The following is a 21,357-nucleotide window of genomic DNA, read 5'->3' on the forward strand; positions in this document are numbered from 1 at the left end:
TTAGGTCAGGCGAGCGTGGGGGCCATTCAATGGTATCAATTGCTTAATTCTCCAGGTAACTGGCTGCATACTCTCACCATATGAGGCCGGGCATTGTCGTGCACCAGGAGGAACCCAGGACCCACTGACCCAGCTAGGGTCTGACGATGGGTCCAAAGATTTCATCCCAATACCCAACGGCAGTCAGGGTGCCATTGTCTAGCCCGTAGAAGTCTGTGCATTCCTCCATGGATATGCCTTCCCAAACCATCACTGACCCACCACCAAACCGGTCATGCTGAACAATGTTACAGAGAGCATAACGTTCTCCACGGCTTCTCCCGACCCTTTCATGTCTGTCATATGTGCTCAGGGTGAACCTGCTCTCATCTGTGAAAAGCACAGGGTGCCAGTGGCAGACCTGCCTATTCTCGTGTTCAGTGGTAAAGGTCATTTAGGCTCCACATGTTCTGGGCAGTGAGCACAGGGCCCACTGTAGCAGTGGTCCTCAACCCTGGCCTACAAGGCCCACTAACAGGCCAGGTTTGCAAGATAACTAAAATACATCCCAGGTGATATCATTTGCTGCTCAGTGATTGCAGTACTCTAGTCTGCATCTCCCCAAAGGTAATACTTAAAATCTGGCCTGTTAGTGGGCCCCGAGGACCGGAGTTGAGGACCACTGCACTATAGGATGTAAAGCCCTCAGGCCACCCTCATGAAGTCTGTTTCTGATTGTTTGGTCAGAGACATTCACACCAGTGGCCCGGCTGGAGGTCATTTTGTAGGGCTCTGGCAGTGCTCATGCTGTTCCTCCTTGCACAAAGGAGCAGATACCGGTCCTGCTGATGGGTTAAGGACCTTCTACGGCCCTGTCCAGCTCTCCTAGAGTAACTGCGTGTCTCCTGGAATCTCCTCTATGCTCTTGAGACTGTGCTGGGAGACACAGAAAACCTTCTGGCAATGGCACCTATTGATGTTCAATCCTGGAGGAGTTGGACTGCCTGTGCAACCTCTATAGCAGGGGTCTCCAAACTATGGCCCTCCAGCTGTTGCTGAACTACACATCCCATGAGGCATTGTTAAACTCTGACATTCACATACATGACTAGGTATGATGAGAATTGTAGTTCCTGAACAACTGAAGGGCCATAGTTTGAAGACCCCTGCTCTATAGGGTCCAGGTATCACCTCATGCTACCAGTAGTGACACTGACCCTAGGCAAATGCAAAACTAGTAAAAAACAGTCATAAAAAATTAGTAGGGAAAAAAAAAATGTCAGCAAAACACCAAAGCAGCTGAAACTGATTAACAACCCCCTCTGCTACTTAACTGACCAGATCAATATCCCAGGAGTTTAATTGACTTGATGCTATACTCTGATTAAAAAGTGTTCCTTTAACTTTTTTGAACAAGGTATATTTTTTGAAAGACCGGCACATTTTGCAACTGTTTATTTTCCTAAGTGAGTTAATTACAGTAAGGTATACCTTCTTTTATTTGCATTTTGGGAGATTCACTTTATTCTTCTGGAGAACAAAAAGCCAGTGTAAAAAGTGCCATGTCCTAGGGTTCTTACATAGGGCAAATAGACTTACCAGGACTGTCAGTATTATAGATTATACGACTGTGTCCACACTTGATGTTGTTCCCATTTGTTGCAGTAGATGCACCTCCGATGTCTCCGATCCATCCCTACAACAAAAAAAGATGACACTTATGTTCTTGGCCCTTCTAAACCTAGAACACACGTTGAGATTATCAAACAAATGATCATCCGGTATTTTTTTCAACCCCTAGCACCATAACCTCTGCAGTGAATTACGCAAGGCACTAAGCAACTCTTCTATGCAGCATTTTAGGTGTTTTTTGTTTTTTTTTTTCATTTGGAGCAGTGAAAGTTCTCCTACTAGAACAAGATTTCACAGCACTGAAAAAGGTGCGTTTCCAAATACATGGGGGGTGTGGAGAGCTTCCCAGTACTTCCGCTGCTCACTCACAGAATACTTTGTATTTTGTAAATTGGTTCACATAAAAGCCTTCCATAACTGAGCAGGAAGAGCGGCTATGCAAGAGTCTACATCTTCTGTATCTGAAACCCGAAGGTCCAGCACCAGAACACCAGTAGTAAAGCAACAAGCAAGTCTTCTATGTAAGACACATCTTCTGCATTCTGGAACCTCATCCCTGAATGGACAAGGCCCTAAATACTTGTAACAAGCTGTACAGTTTTCAGCCCTGTCCAGTCATATCCTGCCATAGACTTTTATAGGCAGCCTACAGCGGGACTGGAAGCTGCACTTGTTCCTCCCGAGCAAGAGAGGGACGCACTGCCACTGAATGGCCCTATGTGCAAAAGCCTAACACAACATATGCACTGCACTCACATCATCACAGCAGTGTTAATTTCCTCGACTAAAACGTTTTCGTTGACTAAATTAACACAATTTTAGTCGACTAAAATACAACTAAAACTAAAACAGTTCAGATGACTAAAATACGACTAAAACTAAAATGGCATTTTAGACTTAAAGCGGAGTTCCGGGCACAAAAACGATTTTTTTTTTTTTGTGCCCCTCCGCTAGGTAGAGCTCACCTGAAAAGGAATTGAATAGTTATTTTTATTTTTTTTGTTTACTCACCTTTTTATTGAAGATCGTAAATACTCACCTCTGACTGCTTCCTCCCTCGGAGCCGCGGCTCACCCTGTCACTTCCTGCCTCGCGATGATTCCTGGGAGCTAAACGTCATAGCTCCCAGGAATCAATGCGACGGCACCGGCCCTGCTCGTCATTTCCGGGCGATGCCGCATTCCCCTGCTAAACAGCTTCTGGGCATGCCCAGAAGCTGTTTAGGAATGCGGCGCCGCACCGGAAGTGACGAGAGGGGCCCGTGCAGTGCATTCTGGGACACGAAGACGCAGAAGAAGACAGAGAAGAGGACCGCGCCGGCTTCAGCTGCCCACAACAGAGATGGAAACGCTGTGGAAGAAATTTTCTAAGTAAGTATTTCTTCTAAAAGGTAAGTGCGAACCGGGACAGATCAGAGGCTAGCCATTGTGGAATGTGCTAGCGCCTGACTGTCCCGGGGGTATGTTCAGCAAAAAATCATTTCTGTGCCCGGAACTCCGCTTTAAGACTAAAATATGACTAAAACGGCATTTTAGTCTTAAGACTAAAATACGACTAAAACTAAAATGGCATTTTAGTCAAAAGACTATAACTAAAACTAAATCGAAATTTGCTGCCAAAATTAACACTGGTGCATGCTCAAAGCTTAATACCATAAATAATAACATATTAGATTTTTCACTCCAGGACCAGCCGTAGTATATGAGTTCAGAAATTGTAGAGAAATGTTTAAATAATGCATTACAAATTACAATTGAACTACACCCATTCGATTATAGATGACTAAAATGTACTGGAGTTTTAGTCGACTAAAATGTACTGGAGTTTTAGTCGACTAAAATGTACTGGAGTTTTAGTCGACTAAAATGTACTGGAGTTTTAGTCGACTAAAATGTACTGGAGTTTTAGTCGACTAAAATGTACTGGAGTTTTAGTCGACTAAAATGTACTGGAGTTTTAGTCGACTAAGATGTACTGCAGTTTTAGTCGACTAAAATGTACTGGAGTTTTAGTCGACTAAAATGTACTGGAGTTTTAGTCGACTAAAATGTACTGGAGTTTTAGTCGACTAAATACGACTAAAACTAAAAACACTTGCAGAAGACTAAAATGGGACTAAAACGAAAATGCCATTTTAGTCCTAAGACTAAGACTAAATTGAAATTTGCTGCTAAAATTAACACTGCATCACAGGAGATCACCAACTGCTAGAACGAGGCAGCCACTGCACAAGTTTAGTGACAATGTAGAGAACACCCTCCAGACCAGTGTTTCTCAACTCCGGTCCTCAGGGCACACTAACAGGCCAGGTTTGCAAGAAAACTAAAATATATAACAGGTGATATCATTTGCTGCTCAGTGATGGCAGTATTCTAGTCTGCATCTCCCCAAGGTAATACTTAAAATCTGGCCTGTTAGTGTGCCCTGAGGACCGGAGTTGAGAAACACTGCTCCAGACCATGACTGGAGAAAGGTATCAAGAATCCCAAAGAAGAATTACAAAGAAGGTATTAAGAATCCCTGTAGATAGGCATTCTTCCTTATATAGTTGCCTTACAGCAGGGGTGGGGAACCTACAGTTCGGGGGCCGTATGCGGCCCCCAAAGTCATCTGGTCCGGCCCCCCATGCAGCTGAGTCTGTGTCTCTCAGCTGATCTGTCAGAACGGAGCCGATACTTCCTGTATAATTCCTGCTCTGTTCTGACAGTCTGAGTGAGTCACAGATGGAGTGATATCAAATGCACTCCGCCTGTGACCAATACAGGAAACATCGCCTATTCCTCCAGCATGATGCCGCTACACTTTTCCTAGCAGCATTTCCCGTCAGCAGCACACACAGCAGTACCAGCCAGAGCCAGCAGTACCAGCAAGAGCCAGCAGTACCAGCCAGAGCCAGCAGTACTCACAGTAGTACCAGCAGTACACACAGCAGTACCAGCCAGAACCAGCAGTACCCACAGCAGAACCAGCAGTACTAGCCAGAGCCAGCAGTACCTACAGCACAGTACCAGCCAGCAGTACATGCCAGCAGTACCAGCCTGAGCCAGCAGTACCCACAGCAGTACCCGCCTGAGCCAGCAGTACCAGCCAGCAGTACCCACAGCACAGTACCAGCCATCAGTACCAGCCTGAGCCAGCAGTACCCCCAACAGTACCAGCCAGCAGTACCCACAGCAGTATCAGCCTGAGCCAGCAGTACCAGCCAGCAGTACCCACAGCACAGTACAAGCCAGCAGTACCAGCCTGAGCCAGCAGTACCAGCCAGCTGTACCCACCAGCAGTACCTGCCAGCAGTTCTTTTCATAAAACTTACCACCACAAAAAAGTCGACTGCGCTCCAGACTGACCGACACAAACCTGGAAAACCAGTTGCGAGTAGCAACATCATCGATACCAGCTAACATCACACACCTTACCAAAGAGAAGCAGTTGCAGCCATCACATTAGGGGTGAGTTAATTAAATGTTTGTACGGCCCCCGAATGGTTTTATAAATACCCAAATGGCCCTTGGCAGAAAAAAGGTTCCCCACCCCTGCCTTACAGTAATCAGACGGGGGATAAGCAGTACTTTGGTAAATATATACTGTGTGTATAGGACTGCCAGATTAGCAGTTTGTGATCTCCACTTACTACATGAGTACAGTACAACATTGACAGTATCCTTAATGCCTTCAAAGTGAATAATGGCCTGCTAACGTGATTGCAAGTTGAGGTAAGACATGTGCCACAATGCATTACAAAATGAGATGCAGAGCGCTGCATTACCACAGCTCATCCAGTGCACTACAATGTAAAGTCGGTATTTATAGTGCCTTGCGCTGTAGCCAAGGTGTATTTTGTAGATGCATTATAAATAATTGGTCCTCCAGTGCATCACACCATGCTCAGTGCATTACTGTGCGCTACATCAACATGTACATTTTACCATAAAGCGATGGTTTGAAGTAGGGATCGACTGATATCGTTCTTTCATTGCCGATACCGATATTTTGGTCATCACGTATCGGCATCGGCCAATATGGGCCAATATTTTCATGCATTCTTTTTTTTTTTTTTTTTTTTTTTTATTTGACAGGTACTCTTGTGGAGGGAGACCCCAAACCTCTCCTCTGCACTTAAAAGCATTCAAAACGCCAAGTTTGGCTGTTTTGAATGCGGTCATTTTTTTTTAATCACTTTTGACATTACTTCCGGGTTTTCACATGGAGACCCGATCAGAGTCGAATGCGGCTTTGATCGGGTCTTCGGCAGCCGTGCAGGCTGCTTGCCTGGGTCTCTTTGTAATGACAGCTGAGCAGCTTCTCAGCCGCATTGGTTATTATTACAAGACAGCCGACCGACAGCTATGGACGCGGTATCGGGGTGATGCCTCTAGCTGCAGGCAGTTTCCGAAATATCGGTAATATTGGCCACCTTGGTGGGGAAAGTGCATATCAGCCCTCGATATAACGGCTTTGCTGATAATCGGTCGATCTCTAGTTTGAACGGGCCCTATCAAACAGGTAAGTGCAGCAAATGCTTTCCTTGTTCTCAGTTCTTATCAGTGGCTACCGTGCAGATGCAGACAAGCCAAATGTAATGCGATGTTGTATGTAATGACAGCCCTCAAAGTACATGAAAAGAAAAAAGCTGAGTAATAGGTTATATTTGTGAAGTTACTTGGTGATCTTGGGCATTATAAAAAGTTTATAGGAAGTAAAGCTTCCTCTGCAACTTGTACCTATAGGTAAGCCTATGATAAGACTTACCTATAGGTACTGTAAATATCTCCTAAACATGTACTGTTTAGGAGATATTTACTTTGCATGCAGCCAGTGACATCACTGGCGCATGCGCTCTGAAGGAACAGCCGCCTGTGCCAATCCTCCAGAATCCTGTGCCAAGAATGGCGGCTCCCATGTGCATGCGCGGGAGTGACATCATCGCGGCTCTGGCCAATCAGATGGCCGGAGGACGCGAACCCAGAAGGAAGACAGGTGAACATGTCGGCCGTGTTACCTAGCGGTATGTGGGTGGTGCTGCGGGGGCTTTGTTCTAAGGTATTTCATAATGGGTTAGTATGTGATGCACACTAGCTCATTATGTCTTTCAGGTTTTTATTTTTACATTTTTTTTTGGAGGTTCACAACCTCTTTAATGTCTTTTAAAGTGAAATTAAATGCCACATTTCTTTTTTTCATAAACAGCCCCCCGCAGGTTAATGCCATAATGTGCTAGTATGCACTGCACACTTGACTTACCTGTCAAAGGATGCCCTTCAGCCCTGCACGCCTGTTCTTCCTTCCAGGTTTGCTCTGTTTAACCACTTGAACGGCTGGGCCACGAAAAGGAGTCACTTCATAACGGCACAGAGCAGTGCTGTAAATATACTCTGAGCAGCGCATGCACGGCTCAGTGTACATTACCGCTGACAGGCAGATGGAAGCATTTACGACAGAACAGACGACTAGGGACTCTTCTATTATAAAAACTCTGCCAGTCTGGAGTTTTCCAAAATCTGAGTTTAATACCGCTTTAAAGTACAGTAATCTGTTAAGAAAAATGTTCTGAGTCAGATCTATATTCATTGGGTCAGTTCAGCACAAATGTCTCTTTTCTCCAGAATCCTTGTAATTATTTTGTCCTGGATTGTGTTTGATCCATACAGCAGATAGAACATCATCTAATCTGCAGTCCAGCTGTGTATCCAGACTGTAAAGCCACCCACACCGGCTGTCCCTTCCTAGATTCCATACATTCATGCATGAATAAACAGACCAATATATGCTGTAAATGGATTCAAAAAGTGCTGACAGATTGAGGAAAACCCACGACACAAAGGCAAGCCTAGCAGTGGCTCAAACCCCAATTACTCACATACTAAAACTTTGATTCAGAATCAGCAGATTTCAAACACACCAGAGCAGCACCAAAGACACAAAGCAATAAATACACCAGATTAATAATCAGCACAAAAAGAACTAACCTCTGCATGCGCACAGATTCTCCAGCAAGATGGAAACCTCTGCATGCGCACATTTCCTGTGGTGTCTTCCATATAGGAAAAAAAAGATGATCTCTCCAATGGGATGCAGACAAAATAAAATGCTAATTGCCTGGCTTCAGCTTAACCTCTGGCTCCAATGCTTTTCAAACTACCCATTCACACCTTTCCAATCCACTGTGGTGAGATCACTTGCATTTTGTCGTGCACTGCGTTGAGGCAGCTCATTTAAAGGGGTTGCCATGGCATTGCTATAGACCAGAAATTGGACATACACTATTTTTTGGAAACCTAACAAACCACAAAGCAGGGTAGTGTATTACCGTGTGTTCGGTGCCCTGCAATAGAGGAAGTAGCAGAAAAACTGCCCCTGCAACACACTAATGTGTGCCTAATACCATAACACATAGGTATGGGTGGCTCATAGATTACTTTATTTTCTTTCCTTCCACTGCGGATGGGTAATTCGCTTGATTCTCACAATGTGATCATATCTGCTAAAATTCGATATTCTCCTGAATATACAGTAGTCCTTCCTATTTTGGACAACCAGGCTCCCACCCTTGACAATAATTACTGTCAGATCTTTCAGGGCTAGTTGTTCTGAACTTTTCAGGTTCCAATGGGCTTGGTAGTTGGAGTGTCACACAGTTTCACCAGATCTCTGTATACGGCCTGGTAATAAGTCTCTATATAGGGACCCTTAGAGTGGACAGGAATGAAATTCGACTTGGGCTTGAAATTGGTCTGTATAATGTCAGGATCGGTTTTCCGGGTTGCCCTATGACCAGAATTCCTTAATTCCTAAATCATAGCAACATAAGCTTAAAAAGCATTAAAAATGGATCTCTATGTAAAATGATCTTTAAATCTATGCTGAGATTATTACTAAGCCTTGCATCACTGATTTAGAAAAAAATGCTGCTTCAATGATCCATTGGCTCCAATAGTTTTTGAGTTACTATCCCAGAACAAGCATGCAGAACAGTTCTGACTTCACTGGCTGCATGACTTTTCTAGGTCAATTAAAGCTAAACTCCAGGTATTAGTTTTATTGCATACAGGCAGTTCAGAAAGTGCATTGCGCTTGGCGCATGCCCAGTAGGGAACTGGTTGCGAAGCCACAAGGCTTTACTGTCAGTTTCTCTTACAAGCAATGCCGGTGACAGCACCGAGAGCTGATTGAAAAATCAGCTGGGATGCTGACATTGAGGGACCCCTGGACAGGTACGGTAAGTGTCGTAATATTAAAACTCAGCAGTTACAGTATTTGTAGCTGCTGACTTTTAATTTTTGGAGGGGGTTGGAGCTTCGCTTTAAGCTGAATTTGTATGTAAGTTGGAACAGGTTCACTTTTTAAGTACAACTCCAGCCAAAAAAAATATTTTTAAGTTTTGGATAGCATAGGGAATGGTTAACACCTCTGTAACATATATTTTGCTGTCTGTGCCCCTGTTTAGAAGCTTCCCCCTCACTTTCTGTCCCTATGACAACTGGATTTTGAAAATTTTGGGTTGTCGTGGAAACCAGGATTGGTGATAAAGCTTCAGTGAAGACACCTTATTCCCATGATAACTCTTAACCACTTGCAGACCAACCTCTGTACTCTTACTGCCGCGGGTCGGCTCTGATCCACGAATTGACATACCTGTACATTGTTTAGCAGGACCGCTAGTGGGGGCACGCTCATACGCCGATTGGCTACAGGGGGAGCCCATTAGCGGGTCCAGTGGCTGCAATGACTCCCCATGGAGACAGAATGGTGGTCTGCCCTCTTATTTAGGAACACAAGTCCCTGTGTTTATTCAGCAAGCCAATCCCCCACAGTTAGAATCACTCCCCTAGGCTCACATTTAACCCCTTGATCACCCACAGGGTTAACCCCTTCCCGGCCAGTGTCATTAGTACAGTAACGGTGCATATTTTTAGCACTGATTACTGTAGTAATGTCACTGGTGCCCCCCAAAAGTGTCAAAAATGTCAGTTAGGTGTCCGATCTGTCCGTCGCAAAGTTGCAGTCCTGCTGAAAATCGCTGATCGTCGCCATTACTAGTAAAAAAATAAATAAAATAGAAATGAAAAATCTTTCCCCTAGTTTTGTAGACCAAAAATGTGTAGGAATCATACATCATTATACTTTGCATTTGTCCCCCGCCGCCTCTAAGACTGAGAACCTTAATGAACTGAGTGATCAAAGACTGCTGATCGCTCGGTTTTCAGAGAGCTGGTGACTGTCAGTAACCACTGTCTGCTCTACCAAACCCGCTCTCTCTGAGAGGCTGAGCCTAGTGCTAGTCCAGGGTTGTGAGCTGATCCCGACCATATTGTCACAAGCTTTCCCCATCCTGGACTGGCTCTGTGACGTCAGCCGACGTGAAAACGGGTCACAGTGGTGCAAAAGGAACTGCACTTCTGTGATCCACAGGAGAAGTATAGCCAAAACTCGTTTTCACACGGGCTTTTTGATCAGCTCCACCTGTCAGTTTTTAAGGCGGACCTAATCGGATGCTCCATGCACCCCTGCTGACACCCACTGCTATCGGATCCGATCCTGTCTATAAAATCCAGATGGATGGTAATCCTATTTTCCACCCGTCTGAAGGATCGGATCGGATGGGATCTGATGAAAACGGACAAGCGTCCGTTACCATCCAATCTCCTATAGAGGAGTGCGAGGATCTGACAGGTCTGTCTCAGCAAAGTAAGTGGAGACGGACTTGTCATCCACCTGCTCAGCGGGGATCGGCGGATCAATCGCCCATTGAGCAAAATGGAGTCCGCCTGGCGGAAAGCACGTGTGAAAGGACCCTTAAAGTATAACTACAGGCAAAACGTTTCATCATCTGTGTCCTATTGAAGAGATCCCTCTTCACTTCCTGTCCCTTAGCCAAACAGGAAGTGAAAGGAAATCCCTGCAAATGAAGGCAATCCTTTGGGCCCCCTCAAGTCACCAGAGCTAATGTCCCCATTGGAAGATTACCCTTCTGTTACTTTTCTGGGGACAGCCTAAAATTTGGGATTTTCTTTTCATTTCACTTTCAATAATAATTGTAAACAGGACAAATAGAGAGGGGAACCTCCCTAATGGGGGGCCACAGAAAGCAATAACAACTGACAGGTATTCCTATCCCTCTCCAGGGCTGCTGAGAGAAATCACGGGGCCCCATATAGCTTACCTGGCAGGGCCCCCCACGTATATATCAAAACAACATTTTCACTAATAATATACTAAAATCATTCTCAGATGACACAAAGATAACAAAGAAGCTGTGTGAATTAGCCCCTTTTTTTAAAATATTTTTTTAAATTTTTTAAAAAACATTTTATAATTAAAAAAATATGTTTAAGAGCCAGTTCACACTAAATCGGACTTGTCAGGCGACTCATTCGTCGCCCGAAGTCGGGGTGACTTTGAGTCGGATTAGTGTGAACCGACTCTTAATGTTTTAAAATAATTTTATTTTACATTTTGTTTTTTAAATATTTTTTTACAATTTGTCATTTTTTAGGAGACAGGGAAGCCAGCAGCTTCCGCGAGGTGCCCTGTGTCTGTGTCACTCCCTGCAGCAGCTGAAAGCCGGTGGGAGAGAAATCGGGTTTCATCTGCTGCAGAGAGCCACACAGGGCATCCTGTAATTGCCCCTCTGTCCGACCGCACTGATTCCCTCTGCTGTTCGGGCCCCCCTGTGTGCCTGGGCCCACTACAGGAGGGCTAGTGGTCCCCCCCTATCAGCGGCCCTGTCCCTCTCCACTCTATCCAAAACTAGAAAAAAAAAGTTAAACTTTATCTTATGGGTGCTCCACCTATACCTGTGGCCCTTTCGCTGTTGTGGAGCTACAAGTCTCATCATGCCTCTGCCTTTGGGAGTTATGCCTGTGAATGCCCGCGGTTTGCAATGCCTCATGAGACTTGTAGTTCCACAACAGCTGAAGGGCCACCGGCCACGGGTTGAGCACCGATTAGGCACCTGGCATTTGCAGAAGAAGAGCTCCAGCATTCTCCTTATTCTAGCACAGCTTGCCAAAAGTTTCACCACTAGATGCAAGTGACAGAACTTTCTGGAATCTATAGTTCCTCTTTAGATGGAAAGCTATGGGTTACCAGCTGTAATTAGTATTCTAACTTCACATGCACCTAGCTCTTTCCATTAATCTTGGCTTTGGTTGAGTAGTAAGGATAGCCCTGCCAATGTATACAGCTGAAGGTGCCAACAGGCACAGGAAGTACAGGAGGAAATGAAAGTCTTATGACAGCTTCAAGCAAACAAGACGGCGGAAATCATCAGCTCTGCAATACTCAGACACAGCACTCCTTGTATATGATTGATACCGAGGAATATACTGTATAACTGTGCATGCAGATGATTGGCACCATCCCCAGGATTTCACGTGCTCCCCAACGGAAGAAGTGGGAAGTGAGTGGGAGGCCCCAGTGACAGCTGCGGAGGCACAGCTAAATATTACCAGATTTATTATGCAAAAAGCTGTCGGGTTCTGTAACCCATAGAAACCAGTTCAGTGCAATCATACAAATAAATGTGGATCGGTTGCCCTTGGTTAAAGATCGCTATTGTTCCCTAACATTACATGATTTTGTTGTCCCTTAACCACTGACACTGAGGGTGTTGCAGTAAGGCACCCTGCTGAAATCAATGAGCTTCTAATGCACATAAATGCAGAGGTCACAAAATGTTTTCTGCCGCGCACATGCACTGTCTTAGTGCACTTTAGTGCTATTCAAAATGAATGGTAATGCATAGATTATTGATAAATCAGCCCCATCAAAAAAAAATCAACTAATTATCCCACACGTTGCTGATTAAAAATCATCGGACACATTAATCAGCCCTGAAAATTAAATACAACTGCAAGAGCACGTTAAAGTTAAGACCCCCTGCACACAGGGCTGTCCAGTTGCAGTGCGACCCTTTCAGTGTTTTAGTGCGTCTGAGAGGGACAAGTGCAGAGTCCAACTCTGCTGTATGCAGCCTATCAAATGCTATGGCAGGCTGTGACTAGATGTACAAAAGGGGGGAAGGTTGAGACTTTAAATGAGACGTGTGACATGGCCATAATAGTAAAACCAGAATATCAAATTTATTTTATAAATGCACATATACATGGCGACTGTAAAATGGATAAAGAAGCAGTAGATATGAGCTGGAGTACATTCATCAAAATTACACAATAAATCAACCAAAATTTAACAGAATGTAATATATAACAGTAACCCATAGTATTGAATAATAATCTGCATCAATAAGGCTTGACGCGTTTCTGTGGACTGTGTTCCACTTCATCAGGAGCATGTGATGCGAATCTGCAAAAAATAGTTGTATAAAAATATATCGCAAAGGATAAAAGTGGTAAAAGAAAAAAAAGGAGAAGATAAAGAAAAAATAGAAAAAAATCCACCCAGATCTACTAACAGGGCAGCTTAGATCATTGCAAATCATGTGGGTATATGAAGCTGGAAATGGCCAACAGACCAGTCTTACCGGGAGCTGTGGGACGCAAAGAAAGGGTGAACCAGGCATGAACATGGCGAGAGGTGAGATTTTTTATTTATTTTTTTCCCAATCTCACGCGCCATGTTCATGCCTGGTTCACCCTTTCTTTGCGTCCCCACAGCTCCTGGTAAGACTGGTTCTTTTGGCCATTTCCAGCCTCATATACCCACATGATTTGCAGTGATCTGAGCTGCCCTGTGAGTAGATCTGGGTGGATTTTTTCTTCATCTTCTTTTTTTCTTTTTACCATTTTTATCCTTTGCGATATATTTTTATACAACTATTTTTTGCAGATTCGCATCACATGCTCCTGATGAAGTGGAACACAGTCCACAGAAACGCGTCAAGCCTTATTGATGCCGATTATTACTCAATACTATGGGTTACTGTTATATATTCCCATTCTGTTCAATGTTGGTTGATTTATTGTGTAATTTTTATGTACGTACTCCAGCTCATATCTACTGCTTCTTTATCTATTTTACAGTCGCCATGTATATGTGCATTTATAAAATAAATTTGATATTATGGTTTTACTATTATGGCCATGTCACACGTCTCATTTAAAGTCTCAACCTTCCACCCCCCCCCCCCCCCCCCTCGTACATTGAATCGGGATGGAGGTGATTTTTCCCCTCACATAAAGTCCCAAACCTTCCTCATTAGCTGTGACTAGATGGGGCTGAACGCTGTCCTGAATGGTACCCGCGTTTAAGGCCCGATGCATTTAGGGAGGAAGGTCCGGCCCCAAATACCAGTACCACTTAATATAGAATTCAGGCAAAGTCTGCAGCTAGGCTGGGCTGGACGCTGCACCTGTTCCACCCAGGACAACTAAAACACCAGAAGAAAGGCACAGCAAATGTATGGCCCCGTGTATTGCTCCAAAGACTTCAATAAAATTGCATAAAAAATGCTTGTACCTTCAATTTTGGTCCATTTTCTGTGTGCAGCAGCCCCCTTACTTACCCCCAATACCTAATCCAGATAGAAAGCAAAACGGGGGTTACCGCTCCAGGTGTCAGTCCTCCAAAGCATATCTCCCCATGCAAACAGGTGTCGGCTCTGCAGTGCAAATGAAGAAATAAAGAGTTCTGTATGGCCGCACTCCAAATGCAACACTTTTTATTGAAGCGAGAAAATCCAAACAGCATAAGAGAACACAAATACAGCAGCAGCTGATCCATTTCACACCTTTCACTGGTGCTTAATCATAGCTGGCCAGCTATATTTAAGCACCAATAAAAGGTGTGAAACGCGTCAGCTGCTGCTGTATTTGTGTTCTCTTATACTGTATGGATTTTATTGCTTCAATAAAAGGTGTTGCATTTGGAGTGCGGCCATACAGAACTCTTCATTTCTTCATTTACCCCAATCCAGTGATGTGCACGAGAGCCTTGGCTCTCCTGGGTCTCTGCCTCCATTGGCTCCTGCTACTGTCAATCACAGCTAGTGAGCCAACGAGGAGAGAGCAGGGGTGGGGGCCGAGCCATGCTCTGTGTGTGAAGGGACACAGAGACCAGCTGCTTGGGAGCGAGCTTGCTCGGGAGCCCTCATAGCAAGCCATTGGCTCCTGCTACAGTCAATCACAGCCAGTGAGCCAACAAGGAGAGCGGGGGCGGGGCCAAGACGCGTTCTGTGTGTGAAGGGACACGCACAGAGCAGTGGCTCGGGAGCAGGCCTGCTTGGGAGCCCCCATAGCAAGCTACCAGAAGCACCGGCAAGGGACCCAAGAAGAGAAGAATTGGGGCTGCTCTGTACAAAAACATTCCACAGAGCAGGTATGAAAAAAAAAAAAAGGGGAATCTGCCTTTAACCACTTGCCGACCAGTCACGTTGACTGTACTGCGGCAAAGTGGCTCGATTCCGTCCAGCGACGTAGACCTACGTCGCTGGACTCCTCCCCTTGTGGGCGGCACTCGCGTGCCGCCGGAGGCTCGCTCCCGCTGTTTTCAGTCACAGCGGGAGTCGGGCCAGGGGAGGAGCAGCCGCGTCGGGGAATCGAGTCTGGAGATCCGCCCGCTTGTGTAAACAGAGCGGGCGGATCTCCTAAGTGACAAACAGTGACAGACTGCAGAGTTCAGCATAGCTGAACATGCAATCTGTCCCTGCGTCACTCAGTCACCTCCCCCCACAGGTCAGTAAGCACCAGGCATACATTAACCCCTCCCTCTCCAATAAAATTAACCCCTTCCCTGCCAGTGTCATTTTTACAGTAACAGTGCATATTTATAGCACTGATTACTGTAGAAATGTCACTGGTACCCCCAAAAGTGTCAAAAATGTCAGTCAAGGGTCCGATCTGTCTGCCGCAATGTCGCAGTCCCGCAAAAAAAAAAAAAAAAAAAAAAAAAAAATCGCAGATCGCCACCATTACTCGTTAAAAAAACAACACCAAAAATGACAGAAATCTTTCCCTTAGTTAGTAAACGCAATAACTTTTGCACAAACCAATCAAAATACGCTTATTGTGATTTTTTTTTACCAGACATAGGTAGCAGAAAACAAATTGGCCAAAAATTTAAAAAAATTTAGATTTTTACATTTTTTTGGGGGGGAATTTCATATAAAAAAAATGTGAAAAATATTGGTATTTTTTCAAAATTTACGCTATTTTTTTTGTTTATAGCGCAAAAAGTAAAAATCGCACAGGTGATCAAATACCACCAAAAGAAAGCTCTGTTTGTGGGAAAAAAAGGACGTAAATTTTGTTTGGGTGCGGCGTCGCACGACCGCGCAATTGTCAGTTAAAGTCGCGCAGTGCCGAATCGCAAAAAACGGCCTGGACGTAAGAAAGCAAAATCCTCCGGTGGTAAAGTGGTTAATATCCCTTTAAACACAACCCAAAAATGCAGAACGCACCAGACATGACCTCAAAAAATGCATCAACCCTACATGCATACATGTGAACCTAGCCTAAGTGCTGATTTAGATCTTTGCATTCTGTTAATGCATGTATTATCGCATCACTAAGGCAATGCACCTCACCTATTTAGATCAATCAAAAGGTAATATTTATATTTAAAAGAAAAAGGCACAAGGTATGTAGAAATGACAGAATTTTTTATTTTTACCAAAAACTTGGAAATTTTCCTTCCTGACAGTCACATGTATAGGTTTCGCATTAGGTACAGAAGGAGTAAGAGGTGACGTTTTCAATGATTCCATCTTTCCCCATCATCAGTAGAAATACAGTAATATATATCAGCTTACTTATATAATGTCAGCATGCTTTAGGCTGGTTAGGGAAGAAATGTTCTATGTAAAGAAACATTTAGGACAGGCCATTTCCTGGATGTCTGCATGCATGCAGCTTCCAGATCTGTGTATTGGCTCCTTTAGATACACATGTAACAGCACTGACTATAAATAGTTTCAGGGTTTTTTTTTTTTTTCCTCAATTGTTCACCTGAATGTGCAAAAAGCACAGAGGAGTACTGGGGCTAAATTTATCACTACAGAAGCAGAAACAAAAACACGCTGTTCCAATTAGATGGAAATCTGCATGTTCTAAAGCTGCCTACAGATTTTCAGCAGACTGCGTGCCCATTGGTTGCCGAATGATCCTTTCCAACTAAAGATCTTTCTATACACATGGAAATTAACATCAGTCAAACTTGTGTCCATGGAAAGGGGGGTGGGGGTCAAGCTTCAGCAATCAGAGAATGCCTCGCATTCACTGCAAAAAATGTACTGTATATACATAGGCTTACTTATGAATGGCAGCAGTGCCAAGCAAGTGACCGCCTGTGGTTGGTGTATAGTGTGGCAGCCGCTTGGCTCAGGACCACAAAGATCGCCGCTGTCATTGTAGTAGCATCGACTACTACAGTGACTGTCAGCTTCCACAGCAGTCCATCAGGTATGAAATATGCATACTTACATTGTGCCAAGCTGGACCAGTGTAACTGCAATTAAGATCACACCTGGAGTTATATATTAAGGCACTAATTCCAGACCTGCCATTGTTCTTCTTGCTTCATTGCTTGGCAGTCCCTGTTTCAGGACAGGCATATGCATATCAGGGGATGGATGCTTGGAGTTCACTAAAGCAGCTTCCAGGAAATATGTATAAATTCACATCGGTCCAAGCTGGACCAATATAACTATGCAGTTAAGATTGTACCTGGAGCTCTGCTTAATATGTATATATACACATACACACACATACATACATACATACATTTATATATATATATATATATATAAATACACACACATATATATATATATATATATATATATATACACACACACATACACAAACACACAGTATCTCACAAAAGTGAGTACACCCCCTCACATTTTTGTAAATATTTTATTCTATCTTTTTATATGACAACACTGAAGAAATTACACTTTGCTACAATATAAAGTAGCGAGTGTACAGCTTGTATAACAGTGTAAATTTGCTGTCCCCTCAAAATAACTAAACACACAGCCATTAATGTCTAAACCGCTGGCAACAAAAGTGAGTACACCCCTAAGTGAAAATGTCAAAATTGGGCCCAATTAGCCATTTTCCCTCCCCGGTGTCATGTGACTCATTAGTGTTACAAGGTCTCAGGTGTGAATGGGGAGCAGGTGTGTTACATTTGGTGTTATCGCTCTCACTCTCTCATACTGGTCACTGAAAGTTCAATGGCACCTCGTGGCAAAGAACTCTCTGAGGATCTGAAAAAAAGAATTGTTGCTCTACATAAAGATGGCCTAGGCTATATGAAGATTGCCAAGACCCTGAAACTGAGCTGCAGCATGGTGGCTAAGACCATACAGAGGTTTAACAGGACAGGTTCCACTCAGAAAAGGCCTCGCCATATTCGACCAAAGAAGTTGAGTGCACGTGCTCAGTGTCATATCCAGAGGTTGTCTTTGGGGAAAAAGACGTATGAGTGCTGCCAGCATTGCTGCAGAGGTTGAAGGGGTGGGGGGGGGGTCAGCCTGTCAGTGCTCAGACCATAAGCAGCACACTGCATCAAATTGGTCTGCATGTCTGTCGTCCCAGAAGGAAGCCTTTTCTAAAGATGATGCACAAGAAAGCCCGCAAACAAGTTTGCTGAAGACAAGCAGACTAAGGACATTACTGGAACCATGTCCTGTGGTCTGACGAGATCAAGATAAACGTATTTGGTTCAGATGGTGTCAAGCGTGTGTGGCGGCAACCAGGTGGGGAGTACAAAGACGAGTGTGTCTTGCCTACAGTCAAGCATGGTAGTGGGAGTGTCATGGTCTGGGGCTGCATGAGTGCTGCCAGGCACTGGGCAGCTACAGTTCATTGAGGGAACCATTAATGCCAACATGTACTGTGACATACTGAAGCAAAGCATGATTCCCCTCCCTTCGTAGACTGGGCTGCAGGGCAGTATTTCAACATGATAACGACCCCACACACACCTCCAAGATGACCACTGCCTTGCTAAAGAAGCTGAGGATAAAGGTGATGGACTGGTAAGCATGTCTCCAGACCTAAACCCTATTGAACATCTGTGGGGCATCCTCAAACGGAAGGTGGAGGAGTGCAAGGTCTCTAACATCCACCAGCTCTGTGATGTCGTCATGGAGGAGTGGAAGAGGATTCCAGTGGCAACCTGTGAAGGTCTGGTGAACTCCATGCCCAAAAGGGTTAAGGCAGTGCTGGAAAATAATGGTGACCACACAAAATATTGACACTTTGGGCCCAATTTGGACATGTTAACTTAGGGGTGTACTCACTTTTGTTGCCAGCGGTTTATATCTTAATGGCTGTGTGCTGAGTTATTTTGAGTGGACAGTAAATTTACACTGTTATACAAGCTGTACACTCACTACTTTACATTGTAGCAAAGTGTCATTTCTTCAGTGTTGTCACATGAAAAGATAGAATAAGGCCCCTTTCACACGGTCCGCCTCCGTAGGCGAATCCGTGTTGCTCAGTGGGGATCGAACCGTCCAGATTTCACGGACAGGATCGGATACGGATGGCAGCGGGTGTCAGCGGAGGTGTCTCCGCTGACACCCACTGCCCCATTGAGCTGCATGGAGGATCCGATCAGATCCGCCTAAAAAACTGACAGGCGGATCTAATCGGATCCCCCGTGTGAAAGAGCCCTAAAATATTTACAAAAATGTGAGGGGTGTACTCACTTTTGTGAGATACTGTACGTACACACACACATTTATATATATATATATATATATATATATATATATATATATACACACACATACATTTTTATTATTATTATTTTTTTCCCTTGTAACCTTTCCAGTGGACAGTTCAGATAAAATAAGTTACTTCCACCTATCGTAATCACTTCCTTGTGACATGTGGCAGATCCTGGCCATACAACACTTGTATGAATATATATATATATATATATATGTCACAAACACTCTGATGGCTAGAAAATCTGTAGAGCTCCTAGGGAACTACAACTCTCAGCCTACACTGCCACCTACAGATCATAGAAATCTGTAGCCGCCCAGGAGTTTGTCGATCACATGATGTAAATACGCAGAAGGGCTGATTTACTTCTATGAACTGCAGGAAGGTGCATATTATTGCAATGCACATTGCATGCATTGACACATTTTATTAGCACTACAGCATATGTGCATTGTAGTGCAAGGCAATGCACCACAGTGCAAAAATTGTAGGAAAATTGAGTGACATGTCCAATCTATGGTGAATCGAAAGCCCGTTGATTTCAATGAATCGCCTGAATGAGACGCATGCTACCATGTAACCTAAAGGACGGGTTGTGCATTTCAGACGCATCGTTATTAAACTCTGTAGAATGTGCGTTTTGATCAAAACCCATCAAAGATGCAGCATGGACTTATTTTTTTTCTTAATGCACCGCACCTAAAACCAACACGGGCGTGAACAGAGCCTTACATGCGTTAGCACCTTGTACAAATGTACAGGGACCCCCAGCTGTCAGCTCAGGGACTCTGCATTCAGTAAGGCAGGGCGAGCAGCACTGTGTGCAGAGTTCAGTAATCCATAGCAACTGATCAGACTGCTGTAAAGTCAGTGCTTACCGGTTGCTATGAGTTACCACCCCCTGCACCGCTTTGCTATGTACACCGATAGGATAACACCCAGCAGTCCAAAGGTGAGGCGCTGTGAGCCTGGGGATCACCTCCATTCATATCCTGTCCATGGGTGCCCTCTCCTTATATGGACATCTGAATGAGCTCACCCATGGGTGCCCCCCCTTGCCCCTCCCCATTGCACAAGTTTAACCCCATCCTGCCCATACCAAGCTGCATTCATGACACATGTCAATGCAAGTCAGGGCAGAACTCAAACTATGCAACACACACACTCCCTGCCTCCCAATGGGTTAACCCTTCAAGGTGCACACATCCCATACTGCTGTCACTTATCAGAGCACCCCCCTCTTTCTCACCTCCTTTTTGGGGATCTTCGGGATGCAGTTCTTGAATTTAGATATCTTGAACCGGTTCATGTTGTTGCAAACTGTCACAGCCTGTTCCTGAGTGCCTGTGTCTTCCCTGAGTCTCTCTGCCTCCCGCACACTGTCTGTGTCTTCCTCTCTCACTCTCTACTCTCCCCGGAGTCCCTCCCAGCCCAAGAGACAGCGTCCAGCGATCACAGCAGCGATCGATTGCTCCTGCCGGCTCGGGACCGTTTCCGCATCTGTCATCCTCTAGGCACGCCTAGCAGTGTTATTGTTGCTATAGAGACAGATTCTGCACGTGGTACATAGTTGTCAAATTCAATGGGCTCTTCATTTTTTATCATACAGAATTTATATAACGCCAACAGTTTGTATAACATATTTAAATAAAGTATAACTAAAGGAAAATGTGTTATTTTGATGGAGTGGCAAGGGCGTTAAAGTAGAACTTTAAGCTAAACTTTTTTTTTCTCATTTTTGAGTAATGGGGGGGTTATAACTTCTGTCAGTTTTTTTTTTCTTTTGCCATCTGTGTCCCATTGTGGAGATTTCCCTTTACTTCCTGTCCCATAGCCAAACAGGAAGTGAGGGGAAACCCCTGCAAATTAAAGCGGAGTTCCGGCCACATACACATTTTTTACCTAAAAATACCCCCGTAATCCTAACCTATCCCCAATTACCCTAACACTTACCCCACATTACAGTTATAGAATAAAGATAAATACTTACCTTTAAAATTGATTGCAGAGCGCGGCCATCTCCGGTGTGGGCATCTGAAGCCGTGGTGTCCCCCGCTGTGTCCTTCTTCCGGGTTCCTGGCTACCCAGAATGCCGATCGCAATCTCG

General features: G+C 44.4%; 1 protein-coding gene across 1 annotated transcript in view; it reads right to left on the reverse strand.

The window, feature by feature from the left end:
- The window catches only part of LOC309559020 (coronin-7-like), a 344,039-nt gene extending 323,474 nt beyond the window's left edge, over positions 1–20,565 (reverse strand). The window contains exons 1-2 of the mRNA XM_082262130.1: positions 20,500–20,565; positions 1,579–1,675 (exon numbers count right to left, since the gene is read on the reverse strand). Of these exons, the coding sequence (XP_082118256.1) occupies positions 1,579–1,675; positions 20,500–20,559 (157 nt within the window). The 5' untranslated portion in view covers positions 20,560–20,565. The remainder of the gene's footprint in view (positions 1–1,578; positions 1,676–20,499) is intronic.
- Between the last annotated feature and the right edge of the window lie 792 nt (positions 20,566–21,357).

This window comes from Pelophylax lessonae (assembly GCF_965119305.1).
Source record: "Pelophylax lessonae genome assembly, chromosome: 6".
Lineage (NCBI taxonomy): Eukaryota > Metazoa > Chordata > Amphibia > Anura > Ranidae > Pelophylax > Pelophylax lessonae.